This window comes from Populus trichocarpa, chromosome 11, assembly GCF_000002775.5.
Source record: "Populus trichocarpa isolate Nisqually-1 chromosome 11, P.trichocarpa_v4.1, whole genome shotgun sequence".
Taxonomy (NCBI): domain Eukaryota; kingdom Viridiplantae; phylum Streptophyta; class Magnoliopsida; order Malpighiales; family Salicaceae; genus Populus; species Populus trichocarpa.
The window spans coordinates 18,358,991-18,376,278 of NC_037295.2; the positions used below are offsets into that span (position 1 = coordinate 18,358,991).

General features: G+C 33.0%; 2 protein-coding genes and 1 long non-coding RNA gene across 4 annotated transcripts; 1 reads left to right on the forward strand and 2 right to left on the reverse strand.

Moving 5' to 3' along the window:
- Positions 1-210: 210 nt before the first annotated feature.
- Positions 211-3,075, reverse strand: LOC127903964 (uncharacterized). 2 transcript variants are annotated; one of them, XR_008056763.1, is made up of 5 exons: positions 2,933-3,075; positions 1,987-2,196; positions 1,639-1,883; positions 1,016-1,562; positions 211-932 (listed from the first exon to the last, which is right to left on the reverse strand). It is a non-coding gene; the product is annotated as an uncharacterized LOC127903964 (long non-coding RNA). The 2 variants fall into 2 exon arrangements; XR_008056762.1 differs by having other exon boundaries at positions 1,966-2,196.
- A 1,411-nt stretch (positions 3,076-4,486) lies between these two features.
- LOC7485160 (berberine bridge enzyme-like 28) lies at positions 4,487-6,403 on the reverse strand. Its single transcript, XM_002317659.4, has one exon. The coding sequence runs from the start codon at positions 6,398-6,400 to the stop codon at positions 4,685-4,687; it is 1,716 nt and encodes a 571-aa protein (XP_002317695.3). The 5' UTR covers positions 6,401-6,403; the 3' UTR covers positions 4,487-4,684.
- A 5,706-nt stretch (positions 6,404-12,109) lies between these two features.
- LOC7485161 (tetrahydroberberine oxidase) lies at positions 12,110-13,723 on the forward strand. Its single transcript, XM_002317047.4, has one exon. The coding sequence runs from the start codon at positions 12,110-12,112 to the stop codon at positions 13,721-13,723; it is 1,614 nt and encodes a 537-aa protein (XP_002317083.4).
- Positions 13,724-17,288: the final 3,565 nt, after the last annotated feature.

Consider the following 17,288-nt stretch of genomic DNA (forward strand, 5'->3'; position numbering starts at 1 on the left):
CCAACCTCTAAACGATGTCATTTCTATGTTATCACGTATAATTTTTTTTTTTTTTTTTTGAAATTAACCCTATCAAGTTTCATTTGAGTTTACCCTAATCAATCAAGTTAGATCATGTTAACTTCTAAACAGTTTGAAATGAAACAACCAAGCTTGATGTTGATGTTGGTGAGTTACCTGGTTAACTCGTCAACACAATTTAGATAACTTTAGTGATTTCAATCAAATTAGAAAAGAATAGGACTTATGCAAAATATTTATCTTCCTAGTTAAGGCTGCCTAGTATATATACGTGACAAGTTCACTAGAATTCCCATGCTGAGAATTGATCGCCACATGCTCTCAGTATACATGGCCATTATCCTTGGTGCCTTTGACTCCCCAGCGCTCTCATATATATGGCTACCGGCCGTTGAATTCTGAAAGCACATCCATGATCATGTGAGCCATGACCAGTAGTTGCAAAGATCCAGTCAAAGCTCAAAGTCATGGTCGAATGTTTGTGTGCGCTCTGACCATGGCTTAGAGGTCATGGTGGATATGTTTCTGGTGCCTTCAGATTGCTTTAAAGTTCTGCAGAAAGGGCACATATAAAAGACTTGGGATTTGCTTCTCTCCAAGGGCACTGTGTATAAAACATGGAATTTATGTTGTTCCAACATGAGGTTCATTACCCTTGTATTGTTCAGACATGCCTCTTTGCTGTAAAACATTTATACTGTTCAGTTTGTGGCCGAGAAGTGCAACGAGAAATGGGAAAACTATATAAAAGAGAGTAATAACACAACGTGTTCGAAACACAACAACAAATGTCATCCTGCCTATCTGAAACAAAATTCCTATAAACTTGTCGGTAAACAAGATTGAAGAAGAGTTGAGTCTACAAAATTGCTTACAGCTGGGAAGAAATCAAAACTAGGAACCTCAGATACCTACACATAATGAAGATCAAGCATTAGAAGATAAGAAAATAATGATAATAAATAAAGGACTTGTTTAATTAAATCTAATGCACCTTTAATAGGAATTCAGGGCTCATCAATCAATGAATGAAGCTGCTCTCGGAATGTAGAAATTTTGTCTGCCTCAACAGCCATTACCAATCCCATTGGCTGGTAATTTTTTACTGTAAATTATCGAAACCAAAAATTAGCAAACATTTCTATTTTTAAAGCCATCACAAGTAAATGTCCAGGGGAAGCAATAATGCACTGCCAAAAGACTGGGTCACCTACACATCACAACAAAACAAATGGAGGTTTGTCTACGGTGACATAGTGGCATTTAGAGGTTTTTCCATCCAGGGAACTTGAGCAAAAGAATGCTGTAAACAACTATGCAAGGAAATGAAGGCAAAAAGTTTAAAACATAAATTTTACAAACAGGAGTTCCACTGGTTCCATCTTTAAGTTCAAAATCACTAGCATTCAGTTTGAAGTTGACTCTGAAATACAATCACCAACATAATTAACCCCTTTCGAGATAATAGCAAAATTACTACTTACCTCATGAGCTGTAACCTGCTCGGCATGAAAAGGAAAGTTGAAGGACCATGAACAGAGCTGAAATGTGATAGGAAACGATCAGTAAAAAGAGAAGAGGCATGATGCTATTATAGATGTCAAAAAGAATATATACCTTGTGAAAAATTTCATCTTCAGGCTTAACGTATATAATTGCTTCCTCACTATCATTACTTAACCTGTTTTTCTTCTCTGCATTCTTGTGCTGGTCATGAGAGACGAGTGTTGATTTAAGTAAAAGGTAATGGAGTTGCAAAGAGAGAGAGCAGGAGGAAGAATCTGGGGCAAGCATGCCTTGTAAATTTTGCTAACTAGTAGATATGACTTAAAGAGGAATGAATTCTGGAGCTCCTCCGTTGGCTTCAAATAAACAAACAAGAAGTTAGCTAGACAGGCAAAGTTCTCTCATGCATGTAAAGAAAGAGATATTTATTAAGCTCACCCATCCCATATTTCATCTAACCTCATCTTCTATAGCCCTGAGACTTCATCAAACACAGCATCATAAAAAGGTGGAAAAAGCTGGCGTGGAAGATTAACAACTTGTTGAGAGACCAAGAGAACCACATTGTGTGCTTGCTCTCCCAAAAGAACTCTCAGATCATCTTTTATGCCCTTTCTCTTGGCATACTGTGAGCAGGTTCTCCTTGAGCTCTGCGACACATTTATGATCCTGGTAATAGCAGAACATTGTTAGCCAGCACAAACTGAAATGTAACAGATTTGAAGGGATGCTAATTCTTGGTTAATAAAGTGGCACTAATCACCTAACATACCATTCAAACCGGAAAGGGCAGTTAACAAAATTGGTAACAATGTTAGGTTTCAAATTAAGATAATTCAATGTTGTAGCCACAGTCGGGTTCAGGTTTGGGGATCTTTACAAAAAACAAGAGGGTCAACACCTCATAACTCACTAAATAATGAGGGTAAACTTGCCACAATGATTTGCCAAATTTTAATTGACATGAGATTAGCCATTGAAACTGAATATAGAAAAGGGTGGGAGGAGCATCTCAAAGAGCAAGTTACTTGCCTTATATCTCCCCAAGTTTAAGGGCAGAAACAACAGAGAAAAGTCCATTATCTTCATCATCCTCAATTTAAGATTAAAACTACACTTGAAATGCCCAAAACAACACAAGTAAAACAATTCAACAGCAATGAGAAAACATTGTACTAAGCTAAAGCTATAAATTCCATCACAACAGACAAAACAGAACCAACCCTGCAAACAATGTTCTTATTTCATGCCAATTGAACAAAAAAACACAGACACAAACATAGCAAAGGTGAAATCTTTGCAAGCTTAGTCCTAACCCATATTGTCAAATCCTTCTCTAACAAAGAAACGAACTTTGTGTAGCATCAAAGAAAAGGCAACATAAAGTGAAAGATGAACAATTTACCTTATCAAAGACAAGTTTGTCGAGAGACAGAACGTTACAGTAAGCTAAAGCTTTGATCTTTCTTCATTGTTTGGGGTTTATGAGAGGTTCTATTGTTCTCTGTTTTCTCATCTCTCAAAAGTTTCAATCTTTCCCATGTTTACTTTACTGGGCCAAAGACAAAATATCCACTTGGCCTCAGCTGCTGACAGGAAAACTATTATCACTGTACTTTGGTCAATTGCTTGTTATTTCTAATCGCAGTTATTTCAGTGCAATCCTCAACCTATCAATTTAGCCCTTACGTGTCATAATTACCAATATTAATTAATTTCTTAACTAATTAATTAATCATTTTATTCAATTTCTCAAAATGCATGTGTAAAAATAAAATAAACAAGTAGGCAACAACAGACACAACCCACTAATCATTTAAAACATGTTTTCTACCTCGCTGATCTTTTCCTTTCTAACATAGTTTTTTTTTATAAAAAATTTCATAAAATAACACAGGCAATATTTTAAACAAACCGGCACAAATTCAAATGAAAAATAAGAAAAAAAATTAAAATATTTTTAAATAAAAAATATTTTCTAAAATATCATATATATCATAGTACCAAACATAGTCATTATATTTTCAAGATTTGTGTCATCCTGGCGTATGATTGCTAGATGATGCACTGTCCGAAATGCCGAGCCTTAGATGTGTACCAATATCAACTCACCTGCTTCAAACGTGCCACAAATATTTTTGTAAAAAGTAATTTTTTTCTTCAATTCAGCTTTTTTTTTTTCAATTTTTTTTCTAAATTGATTTTTTTTAAAATCATCTCAGTTGTTTTTATATAGATCAAGTTGACTCGATTAGATCGAGACAACTCTCACACGGTTTAATTTTAAACTTGAACAAGATAAAAAAATAGATTAAGAGATTTTTTTGTATCAATTTTATCATTATAATTTTTTTATCGATCGGCTAGGTTTGTTTTTGAACTGATCAATTCAATTAAATTATATTAAGATAATTTTTAAATAATTTAATTTTAAATTCAAATTAAATAAAAATTCAAGCAAAAAAGTTTTTAAATTAACCCTGAAATAAATTTAATAATAATATTAAATAATTATTCATAACATGAATATTTTTTATTATATTCAAAATTTATTTTGATATGATCCGTAGCGTTGCACAGACATCTAAACTACCGCTTCGTAATCAATTACTTGCCTGATACTGATAGCCCATTTAGAGTTAAGAATGACAACTTAAATCATTACGTAATGTATGAAACTGAAACAAATAATGCCCTAATTTCTGCTAGGGATTACTCCTCCATTATGCTGTTCACATATTTTCCTATTATTGCAGATGTGAATGGATGAAGGAGAAAATTGAAACCAAGGACCAAATTGATATAAACCAAACTTATGGGATAAAACTGACACCCTTTAAACCCTAAGGGTAAATTAAAAAATCTCCCTTTTCTCTAAGCTCCTCTAAGAGGAGGATTTCGAATTTTCATTGAAGAGAAGCGTATGGGCTGATCACGTAATTTGAAGTAATGCAAGTAGTGAAATACAAAGTAAATCTTTATTTTATTTATTTATACAGACATATTCTTTATTAGAATATGCAATAATCTTTTATGACAAGTACATCTCATGGCACAACTCGATACACAGTAATTCTTTTACATACGATAAGCACATCTTTTATTATACATCATATCTTATATCTATAAATATTCAGTAATCTTTTAGAATCTACCATTACCAAGATGGAAGAGGAGGAATGCTTTGTTCATTTCTGAAGAAATTAGCAGGATCAACTGCAGTCTTCACATGCACCAACCGGTCGAAGTTGTTCTTGAAATATTTGGTACCCCAAATGCTTGCTTGTTTATAACTCGTGTATCCTAGGTTGTTCACTCCTAGGTCAAGATCTCTATAGTTGACATATGCTTGTCGGGGTTTTTTCGAAACATAAGGAGTCATGTAGCTGTAAAGCTCTCTGATCCAACTTGTATATTTAGCATCTGCCTCTATGCTTTCTTCAAACCAAATGATTGCATACTGAATTTGGAATAGAGTTCCGGCTCTATGCGGAAAGGGAGTGCTGGACTCTGCAATTTCATCCATTTTTCCTCCGTAGGCAGTGAATTGCAATTCAGCCAAGTGGACACCGACTTGGCTGAGCCTTTCCCATATTCCTTCAAATGCAATTTCAGGTATAGGTTCCGTAACAAAGTCACTTTTTCCTATGAAAAAGCTCGAGGAATATCTCCTACTAAGCAACACATCCAAGGATGAATTTCGTGGAAATTGAGCAGAGTAAACCGTAGACTCGATCCAACTCATTTCAATGCAATCTTCTTTCACCAAACCAAGCTCGGGAAAGCTCTCTTGCATCAACGAAAGAAGCCTATCGACTCCACCAAGAAACAAGGAAGTGAATGCGGCTTGTATCATTATCTTTCCTTCTTGATTAGAGTTCGCTCTATATATGAAAATTCTTGAGAACAAATCATCGTCGAACTTTTCGATCGCATATTGCCATCGATGAACGAGTTTTGTTGCATCTTGTTCTGTTAGTATTCTTGTGACATTGAATACTGTCACAATAGCTGGAACTGGAACCAATTCTAGTTTCCATGCAACAACTACTCCAAAGGTATTACCTCCACCACCTCGAATAGCCCAAAATAGATCTTCTCCCATTGATGCTCTATCAAGGATTCTGCCTTTAACATCGATTAATTGTGCATCGATTATATGATCTACAGCGATGCCATATTTACGCATGATCATGCTAGTTCCTCCTCCGCTAATGTGCCCACCAGCCCCCACTGTAGGGCAAACACCTGCTGGGAAGGCAAGAGTTCTACTTTTCTCCGCGATTCCGTAGTAAACTTCGCCTAGAGTGGCCCCAGTTTGAATCCATGCAGTTTTATTTGCAACATCAACAGTAACTGTTCGCATATTGATTAGATCAATGACCACAAAGGGTACTATAACCGCAACATAGGAGAGACCCTCATAGTCATGGCCACCACTTCGAACCCTAATTTCCAGGCCATGTTTTTGGGAACACCTAATGGTAGCTTGTATGTGAGCTACATTCAAAGCTGTAACAATAACAAGTGGTTTCGGGGTTGCACTTGTGTTGAACCTGCTGTTTCGTATAGAAAACTGCAAGACTGATGAATATGAGGAGTTGATTGGGGTGTAAATGACCTTAGAAATGGAGTTAAAGTTTTGAGACTCAAGGCATTGAAGAAAATCCTCATGACGGTCAGCAGAAGCTACCCTTGAGAATGAAAACAGAAAGATAAGTAGGAAAGGGATCATCAAAGAACTTGGAGAGTTCATGATTCTGATAATCTTTTGTGCACACAGAAAGGTGCTAGAGGCTCCCTTATTTATATAGTTCTTAACGTGCTTGTTTGTGAAATTCTTTTGCCCCATAAATGGAGAAGATGGTGACATTTCAACCACGATCAAATTTCCAAAACACGGATCATAGCCAACTTGTATGACAAGACACGAAGTTGACCACTTGTGTTATAGCATTGGCTTGCTTAGTATTTTCCTGCTCTATTACATGGGCAATGACAATCTAGCCATCGAAATTTCAATAAACTGTTTTTGGATTTATAGATTGTAAGTTGATGGGCAATGATCGGTATCTACATTAAACCATTAATTTCTTGTTTGAACCCTGCCCTTAATTTTAAAGCTATGTCATCCTAATGCCTGCTAAATAGAAAGATTTTATTTCTTGATAATTATCCAAAAAAATAGAGAGATTTTATCAATGTTCATGAATAATAAATCATAAATCAACTATCCAATCGAAAAAATTGGGTGGTTCAAGCTTCAAGTAAATTTACTAAGAAAATAATCAATTGGTTTTTATAACTATCGAATAGACTAAGTTTCTTGTTATTAATTCTTAATTACTTCTGTAGATAACCCCAAGCTTCCATATCCATGCATGCATGGTTGGCAGGCAAATTTTCTGTTTGATAGGATCTTGTTTGTTTTCCATTATATCAAAAAATCTTTCTCTCCGAACAGAATTTTTTTATAGTCAATTTTATGCACGAAATTCTCATCATTGTTTGCCAAAACAAGAGATTTCCCATTAAGATAATCCTATAAACGTCCAATGCGATTATTGTCCTTCAAAATGATCCAGCTGATTTTCAAAGTTAAAACGTACAAGATTATTCCAAGTTGAGTTTAGTTGGTCAAAAAAAAGAAATTTCTTTGCAGTCTATTATTAATTACTTGAGTTAAATCTTGTAGTTTAATTTCTTGAATTATCTTTTAAGGGATTGAATGTAGTGAATAATCTTTGGTAAGGTATATATAATTTGGTCCAACTTGAGATTAATTTAGCCATCTCTAGCATGTCAAATCGTATAAAATCATGATTCATTGAACATTACTGGAATATATCATGTCTCAAATTCAAATTAGGCTAATGATTTGTTGCTTCGTCAAGCTTGATCTGTCGTCTACTGTGTTATTCTCGGATCCCACTCGCTTTCAACAAATTATTGGTGCTCTTTAGTATCTCACGTTTACTAGACTAGACATCTGCTATGCTGTCAACAAGGTCTGTCAGTTTATGCATGCTCATACTGAGAGTCATTGAGCTGCTGTTAAACGTATCTTGCGCTACTTGAAAGGTACGTCATCTTATGACATCCACCTTACTTGTGGCTCCTTTTTATCACTTCATGGATTCACTGATGTCGATTGGATAGGGAGTGTTGATGATCGAAAATCTACTGGTGGATATATTGTTTTTCTTGGTACCACCCCTGTTTCATGGAAATCTGGGAAGCAATGCACTGTTGCTCGATCCTCTACTAAAGCACAGTATAAAGCTTTGGCTGATGGTATTGCTGAGGTTCTTTGGTTACGCTATCTTCTGACAGATCTGTGCTTTTTTCCTAGTTCTGTTACTACTATCTAGTGCGATAATTTGAGTGCTACTTATGCGTCTGCTAATCTGATTTTTCATACTTGAACAAAACATGTTGAAGTTGATTATCACTTTGTTCATGATCGGGCGGCCAAAAAGAAGATTCAGAGTCGCTTCATCTCCTCCAAAGATCAATTAGCAGATGTTCTTACTAAGCCACTCTCTTACTCTACATTTGCTCTTTTACGTTCCAAGCTTCATATGGATAACCCACCTTCAGCTTGAGGGGGTATATTATGAAATATGTTAGAATAGAAAATATTTTATTATTAATTTATTGACTTATCGTGTGTAGTATGCTACACCATAACACATGTACTGCTCTAATTATATAAATAGAAGAGGTGGCTATCTCATTAGGTTAAGATTCTCAATTATCACAAATCTTGTTTCAACTTAATTTAAGCAAGCTTTGTGCCATCTTCGACACTTCTTGTTCATGTCTTTTCATAGGCATTGGATGAGGGTTTTGTTTATATAGTTTTGATGCTTCGATACAAGTTATCATTTGTGTGAAGCTCAATCACAAATTTGAATTTAGCTTTCTTAGGAAGGGTTAATTTGATTATGAATTTTTTAACCTTTTTATCTACGAGGTTCGTATTAGAGAAGGCATTAACTACTTAACAACTTGTTAGAGTGTCTATGACCATAAAAGGATGATACATAAATAAAACTCTTATCATAAGTAATATCTATGCATACTTCCACTTGATATATACCTATGGTAATATAAATGGCTCATCTCACCATGCTCTTTTCTTAATTTCTCAAAACTTATAACTCTATCCCCGGAGAGGTAAGGAATCTTTGTTGTCTCTGCTTTCTACTTGAGGCTTCGAGGAAGTTTGAATAAAAAAAGCACTCATCTTGGGATGAGTTTTTTACTTAGATGCTTTCAGTAGTTATCTACTTACTTTGCACTTGACTACTTAATATATATTTACAGTGGGTACAATAAGTGGTACACCAAATGTGTGTCCTTCTCAGTCCTCTAATATTAGGGAAAGGTTCTCTTGATGCTCGAATGCCCACATTGGATATGAACCAAACTATCTAATGATATTCTAAACCCAGCTCATGCCTCGCCTTAATAGGCAAATAACTCAACCTAGGTTATACTACAACCTTTGGTGGCGAAGAGTTTATATTGAGGTGCCATATTTTCTTGTCGATATGAGTTCTTGGAGAAGACCAATGTGTTATTCTTAAGAGTAATTTTTATCTGTATAACCCTTCCACTTGGTACCATCGAATCACTAAAGTGAACTTTCGTCTCTACTAGACTGGAGGGTCTTCTAATCAAGCTCTTTTCTACCTTTGCAGTCGATTGATTGTTGCCATTTCAGTTGGATGGCCTTGAATTGCAACTTTGAGACCTTAATTATCACTACCGTACGCTTGCTAATTCTTATGTCTGCCTTGATCTTGTTTTGGCTTGACTTTTATAGTGGCTTTGTGCAATTTCATATATATTCTATAATCAATTCATCCTAAAAAAAATAAAAATCAATAAACACATACATTAATAAAATAAAAATTAAATGATATTTATGGAATAGTAAGAAACTTACCATTTAATTACCCCCTTTTAGTGAAACTCCAGAGATGTTAAAACTAATTAAAGCCCCAAAACAATAAAGGCTAATTGAGCAATTAACATATTTCCAAAATAAAAAAAAAACCCAAGTAAAAGATATGGTTAAACTCTATCACACATTAATTTTGTTACGATATTCAATGGTTAAAAATTCATGAGAAAATTTTCGGTACTCTTATTGTTGGCTACATCTTTCATTGTAACTTGAATATTCATATATTGAAGAGGCATAGTCCTTAAGCCTCTCTGAAAAGAAAAATTAGTTAGTTTCAGATGAGGTACAAAGCTGATCTCTAATATATATATACTAGTTACATGCCCCCCGCGATGCCGCGTGTCAATTATTTTTTGTATTTTAAAAATAGCCAAGATCTAAAAGTGTTAAGTTTTTTTGCAAAGTTATACCCAAGAGTCTCAGGTTTGGTTGCAACGCCTAACCCAAGAGTAATGTTTATAATATTAATAATAACATTAAACTTGGGTTAACCCTTAACATAAAAGTGTCTAGACTGCAATACCAGACCCAATAGCATTGGACGTGGGTCTGGCTGCAAGGTCGTGTCATAAAAGTGTGATAATTAAATAGATTAGTTAAAAAGAAAAAAAACCAACAGGAAGAAAAAAAACTAATGAAAAAAAGAAAAAAAATATGAATTAATTGGGTTAACCCTTCAAACCAGGTTAACCCGTCATACATTGAATTCACATCGTGAAAGTTTGATAATTAAAAAGAAAAAAACAAATTAATGGGTTAACCCAGAATTAACTGGGCTAACTCGTCAAATCAGGTTAACCTGTCAAACCCGGAATCCGTGTAATGAAAGTTTGATAACTAAATAAAAAAAAAATTAACATTAACAATTTAAATCAAATGAAAAAAATTAATTAAAAAGAAAAAAACAAAAGACATCAGCCTTTTCACTGTGGACTGCACTGTGCAGTCCACAGTCAAAGGCATAAAAAAAAAATAAAGGTATCAGCCGAGAACTACTTTGAAAAAAATTTAATATTAATAAACTAAATTAATTAAATAAAATTAATTAAAAAGAAAAAAATAAAAGAAAAAAACCTCTAAGAAGAAAAAAAACTAAATAGAAAGAAATTTAACATTAACAAACTAAACTAAACGAAAAAAATAATTAAAAAGAAAAAAAAAAGCAAAAAAAAATAAAATTCAGGTTAACTCGTCAAACCAAGTTAACCCGTTAAACCCGGGATCCGTGTCATGAATGTCTGGTAACTAAATAAAAAAAAAGTGAACATTAACAAACTGAACTAAACAAAAAAAAAATTAATTAAAAAGAAAAAAAATCCAGATTAACTCGTCAAACCATGTTAACCTGTTAAACCCAGTATTTGTGTCATGAAAGTCTGATAACTAAATAAAAAAAATTAACATTAACAAACTAAATTAAACAAAAATATTTATGAAAATAATAATAATAAAAAATTGACGGGTCAACCCGGAATTAACTGGGTTCACCCGTGAAACCAGGTTAACCCGTGAAACTCGGGATATGTGTCATGAAAGTCTAATAACTAAATAGAAAGAAATTTAATATTAACAAACTAAACTAAACGAAAAAAATTAATTAAAAAAAACAAAGAAAGAAGCAAAAAAAAATCCCAAAAAGCATAAAAAAAACAGCTAAAAAAACTTAGAGAACTTTTTTAAAAAAAAACACCTAAGGAATCAGTGTTTTACTGTGGACTGCACTGTGCAGTCCACAGTAAAACACTGATTCCTTTTAGCTATTTACCAGAAAAAAATCCGGGTTAACTCGTCAAACCCGGAACCCGTGTCATGAAAGTTTGATAACTAAATAGAAAAAAATTTAACATCAACAAAAAAAAATTCATTAAAAAAACAAAGAAAAAAAACAGCTTAAAAAAACAAAGCAAAAAAAAAAAGAGCTCAGCGTTTCACTTTGGACTGCACTCGAAAAAATAATTAATTAAAAAGTAAACCAGAAAAAAAATCTGGGTTAACCCGTCAAACCCGGAACCCGTATCATGAAAGTTTGATAACTAAATAGAAAAAAATTTAATATTAACAAAAAAAATTAAACAAAAAAAATCATTAAAAAAATCAAAGAAAAAAACAGCTTAAAAAAAATAAAACAAAACAGCTTAAAAAAAAGTAAAAAAGAAAAAAAAAAAGGGAAAGCGGCTGCTATATATATATATATATATATGTCTGTGTGTGTGAAGCCCACATGAGACTCACAAATACTCAAAAACACAAATGGAAGATCAAAGATATAACACAAAAGGCAGGACTTGAGGGGTTTTTTTTTTTTTTTTTAAATACAAGTTATCAATAACAATAACGGAAAACATTAAATTAAATTTTATAAAACTGTTTTTTTTTTAAAAAAACCTGAAGTCAATAAAATCAATTAAAAAGGGTAGGTGAAATTAGGTGAAAAACTATTGACTTCTCAAAATTGGTGAGGGCACACTTCAGTTTCTTGCTTGTTGGTTCATAGACTTTTTTTCGGGTTCTTTGCCATCTAATTGTTGGCTATTTGTAAAGTCTTATTTTTCTAATTAATCCAAATATCTAATTCACCAAAAAAAAATAATTTTCCAGAGTCTTGACATGAATTCTCTAGGCCCTTCAACCATGTTTGCTTGTATGTTTTTTCTTCTCTTTCCCTTCTCATTGGTAAATTCAGCTAAGGATACTCGTGACGATTTTCTTCAATGCCTTCACTCCCAAAACTCCAATTCCATTTCTAGTTTCATTAACACTCCAAACAACTCCTCCTATTCATCCCTCTTGCAAAATTATACGCAAAACCTTAGGGTTAAGGCAACCAAAACCCTAGAGCCTCTAGTCATTATCAAACCAAAGAAGGCATTCCACATTCAAACCACCATTATTTGTTCCAAAAAACATGGCGTGCAAATTAGAATTCGAAGTGGTGGCCATGACTATGAGGGCCTTTCTTATGTTTCTCCTCTCCCTTTTGTCGTTCTTGACCTAATCGATCTTCGAAATATTACTGTTGATTTAGCAAATAAGAGTGCATGGGTTCAAGCCGGAGCAAGTTTAGGTGAAGTTTATTATAGGATTGCTGAGAAAAGTAGTAAACTTGCCTTCCCAGCAGGTGTTGGACTTACTGTAGGTGTTGGTGGTCATTTTAGTGGAGGAGGGGAGGGAATGATGATGCGTAAATATGGCATTGCCGCAGATAATATAATTGATGCAAAAATAATTAATGCTGAAGGAAAAATCCTTGATAGAGAATCAATGGGAGAAGATCTATTTTGGGCCATTCGAGGTGGTGGAGGAAATACCTTCGGAGTTGTTGCTGCTTGGAAGATAAATTTGGTCGACGTGCCACCTGTTGTGACTGTCTTCAATGTCACAAGAACCTTAGAACAAAATGCCACAAATCTTGTTCATCGGTGGCAATATTTGGTGGACAAGTTTCCTGAAGATTTGGCATTGAGAATTTTCGTAAGGAGAGTTAATTCTAGCCAAGATGGAAACACAACAATACAGGCTGCATTCACTTCCTTGTTTCTTGGTAGAGTTGATAGGCTTCTTCCAATAGTTCAAGAGCACTTTCCTGAGCTTGGTTTGACAAAAAAAGATTGCATTGAAATGAGTTGGATCAATTCTACCCTCTACTTTGCTGGAATCCCAAATGGTGCATCCCTGGATGTTTTGCTCAAGAGGGATCCTCAAGGAAGAATATTTTTCAAAGGAAAATCTGACTATGTCCAGGAACCTATACCTAAAAATGCTTTGGAAAATATATGGAAAAGGCTTTACAAAATGGATGCCAAGATGGCTGAATTACAATTTACTATTTTAGGAGGGAAAATGAATGAGATTTCAGAATTTAGCATTCCATTTCCACATAGAGCAGGGAACTTATTCCAAATTCATTATGCATTGCTTTGGCATGAAGAGAGCATCAAGGAAATCAATTGGCATATGAAGTGGATTAGGGAGCTTTATGATTTCATGGCTCCCTATGTTTCAAATCATCCTCGTACAGCATATGTCAATTATAGAGATCTTGATCTTGGAACCAACAATATTAATGGCAACTCAACATATCAAGAAGCTTGTATATGGGGTTTCAAATATTTCAAGGTCAATAACTTTAACAGGTTGATTCAAGTGAAGGCAACGGTTGATCGAGATAATTTCTTTAGAAATGAACAAAGCATCCCTTATCTCGATCATTATGCAGGATAGAAGAGATCAGATTGCATGTTTGATTGTCAGGATCTTAAAATTTTAAATTTAAATAAATAATCTCGAAGTCTCTAGTTAGTATTTTTTTTTATATCCCAAACAAACATACTTTGTGTTAAAGAATAATATAAATAATAACTTGATATCTCACTTAAAAACTTAAGTTATTGGGTTGAATTAGTTCTTTGATATATATGATATCAGAGCCTTGTTGATCAAGCAGTCACAAGTTTGAATTTCATCATCCCTATTTATTTGATAAAAATTAAGCATAAGGTAGTGTGAGCCTATGCAAGTTTCAAGCCCAAAGGGCTTTCACTTGAAAGAATATGTTAGAGAATAATATAAATCATATCTTAAGACCTCACTTAAAAGTTTATATCTTTCTGGGTTGAATTAGTTCATTGATACTTTGACATGTGAATTGCATATAACCCTAATGGGTTATGTGCTTCTACCCTAATTCTTTAATTAAATTTAAAAGTAGAGATTTAATTACAATTGTATGGTTTCTCTGATTTTCTTTAATGGTATTATGGTTAAATCAATAAACATTCATTGTTAATGATATTAAATAATCTAACTTTTGTATGAAACTCTTTTAATTGTTTTCAATAAATTCTTTCACCAAAAAGAAAAATGGATGTTAGTCAGAAATGTTAATTAATTCATAACTAGTATCCTCACCATTCATGTGTGGGGTGCGTAATTTAATATATTAGAGTAATATGTACATGCTTTATTAATGTTTTTGTTGCTATCTAATTTTTAAAAACACACACATGATAATAAGATAAATACGAGAAAATACACCTGAAGCAAACATGAAAAGAAATGCCTAAGCCTAATTACGAAAGACAAGAATGCCAAGCAAGTTTGATAGGCTAAAATAGCAATTCAAGGTTTAATTGACAAAAAACCTTTAGTAAAAATATTTATTTTTGTTATTTAAAGACTCAATTATATTTTTTAAAAAAGTTTAATTATTTAATTGATGATTTAATCGCAAAGGAAATCAATTTCGAAAGTTAATTTTGAAATAATTGATGTTAGGGACTTATTTGGAAGCTTGAACAGTTTGATTTAGTCAAATTAAGGGCTTAATTGCATAAAAATAAAAGTCTAGTGAGCAAATAGAGGTTTAATGAAACTTTCTGTGAGCCAAGGATCAACTTGCAAAACACGTGCAACTTCAAGGACTGAAACCAATGAGGAATTAGGGGTTAAATTAAAAAAATTAAAAGTTTAGTAGTCATTTAGGGGGGTAATTAAACAAATTAGAAACCAAGGAATAACTTGTAGAAGGTGCTCGAAATTGGGGGTGATAAATGAAGTTTGACAGGGATACAATTGCATGAAATTAGAAAGAAATAGAGGAATTAAGGATAAAATAGAGCGAAACCTAAACTTCAATTTAGTGAAATTTAGTGAATTAAGGATAAATGAAATTAGACACGTCATCTGGTTCCTTTTTTCTTTAATGCAAAACGGCGTCGTTTAGGGTTAAAATAGGGATTTTTGTCCAACTTCAATTTAGTCCTTAATCTTTCACTATTATTCGATTGTACCCCTAATTGACTATAAACTTTTGATTTAGTGCAATGTAGCCCCTGCGAAACTTTAGTTGGAACCCTTAATTTACGTGTCTTTTGAACTTTGGTCCTCTCATATATGAAAGAGGGGACGGTATAAATTTAGAAAGACTTTTCCCCCCGGATTTATTGCAAGAAAAAGAGAATCTGAAACTTCGAATTGTCAATTATATTTTTTATGGAAATGGTTAACCAATTCAGGGAATTTCTAACACAAGTATTCAATTAGTTTGTACTTGTTTAGTGTTGAATTGGAACCAAGACAAAAAAAAGTTCTTCTAACGGATTTATGCAATTTAAGCCCTAATTGACCATTAAACTTTTAATGTTCTTCAATTTCACACCCGATGTTTTTCAATTAAGCCCCTATAGGTTGGCGCATTATACAGGTTGGTTCTTGGCTGTGAAATTGTTCAATTTGACCCTTAATTGACCCAAAAAATTTAATTTTTTTGTGATTTTACCCCTGATTTTAATCAATTAACATGGTAAAAAAATAAATTTGGTCTTCTAAAATTCCAATATTCTTAATTAAGCCCAAATTGGGCTCCCAAACTTAATTTTTCACCAATTAAACCCTTAATAAAATTAATTTGACCCATTGAAAGTATAATTAAGTCCTTGCACTTAATTAAATCTTTCAATTTGACCCAAATTAATTTTTAAACATAATTAAAATTCAATTTGGCCTATGATTAAATCAAATTGGCCTATTAAAAATTTAATTATATCTTTGGACTTAATTCTTATGCAAATTTATCCAAAATATAATTGACCTTGAATTTGCATTTTTTTTCTCAATTTTTGGGCATAATGGGGTACAATTAGGCCTTGAATTTCCTCCAACATTGCAGCTGTATTCCCTAGCATGCTTTTTTCATATTGTCAGCCTTTATTTTATTTATTTTTTATTTTTTTTAAAGAGTGAATTTTGGGAAATAACCAATAATTGGGTTATGACATTATTCATTATTGTTTTTTATCCTTTTACATTAGATTATTTTGGAATTGGACTTTGTTATTTATTTTAATTGCCTTGGTATTGATTCTCACGATGTCAGAAAAATAAACCAACTCTTAATTGATGCTCAATTTTATAAAATTAAATGAAATTAAATTGAATTAAAATAGTTGAAGTTATGAGGACCAAATTTTAACTCTGGACAAGTATTGAGCCACTTTTTCTTGCAAACATTTGAGACTAAATTGCATGATTATGGAAGAGATTTAGATCTTAGTTTTTGATCCTTCAATTTTTGTTTTTTCAATTTGATCATTTTACAATAAGATTTCTCTCTCTCTCTCTCTCTCTCTCTCTCTCTCTCACACACACACACACACACACACACACACACACACATATTGGACTTAATAGTTTTTTTTTGTTTGCCTGAATATGGGGATTCGAAGTTGTCGAGGAAACATTCCGACATACACTTGATGCATAAAACATATTGTAAAACATATTATTTATATAAAATAATTAAGACTTGATGGATCAGGTTTGAAAAAACAAATATATTGTAAGGATTGAAAAGATGGTCAGGGCAACTCGGTTGGCGCATGAGAAGAGGCCATCGTGCTTTGGTGACATGTGTGGCCTCTTAAGATGTCATCGTTTTGTCTTTTATAGTGGCGTTAAAACCATCTCAGCGAGCTCTATCTGGTGGTGAGACGTGTGTCCACGACAGAGCAACGATGAGTCTCTGACAACATTTTTTTTCCTTTAACTTTTTCTCTCCTCTCTTCTTGAAATTTGAGTTAGACATGCCAAAATTGAAAGATCTCATGTCATTTTTTATCATATTTGGTCCATATTCTTTTAATTACCATTTAATTTATTTTAAATTCTTTTCTTAATTGAGTTGCTTTTCAATTTCATCCCTTAATATTTAGTTTTATTTTTATATTTTTATATTAAATTTATGCTATTTATTTTGTTTTAGATCCTGTTTTTATTGAATTTATTTTTA

Coding starts and splice junctions, on each gene's coding strand:
- LOC7485160 (XM_002317659.4), bottom strand. CDS start 6,400: ATGTCACCATCTTCTCCATTTATGGGGCAAAAGAATTTCACAAACAAG.
- LOC7485161 (XM_002317047.4), top strand. CDS start 12,110: ATGAATTCTCTAGGCCCTTCAACCATGTTTGCTTGTATGTTTTTTCTT.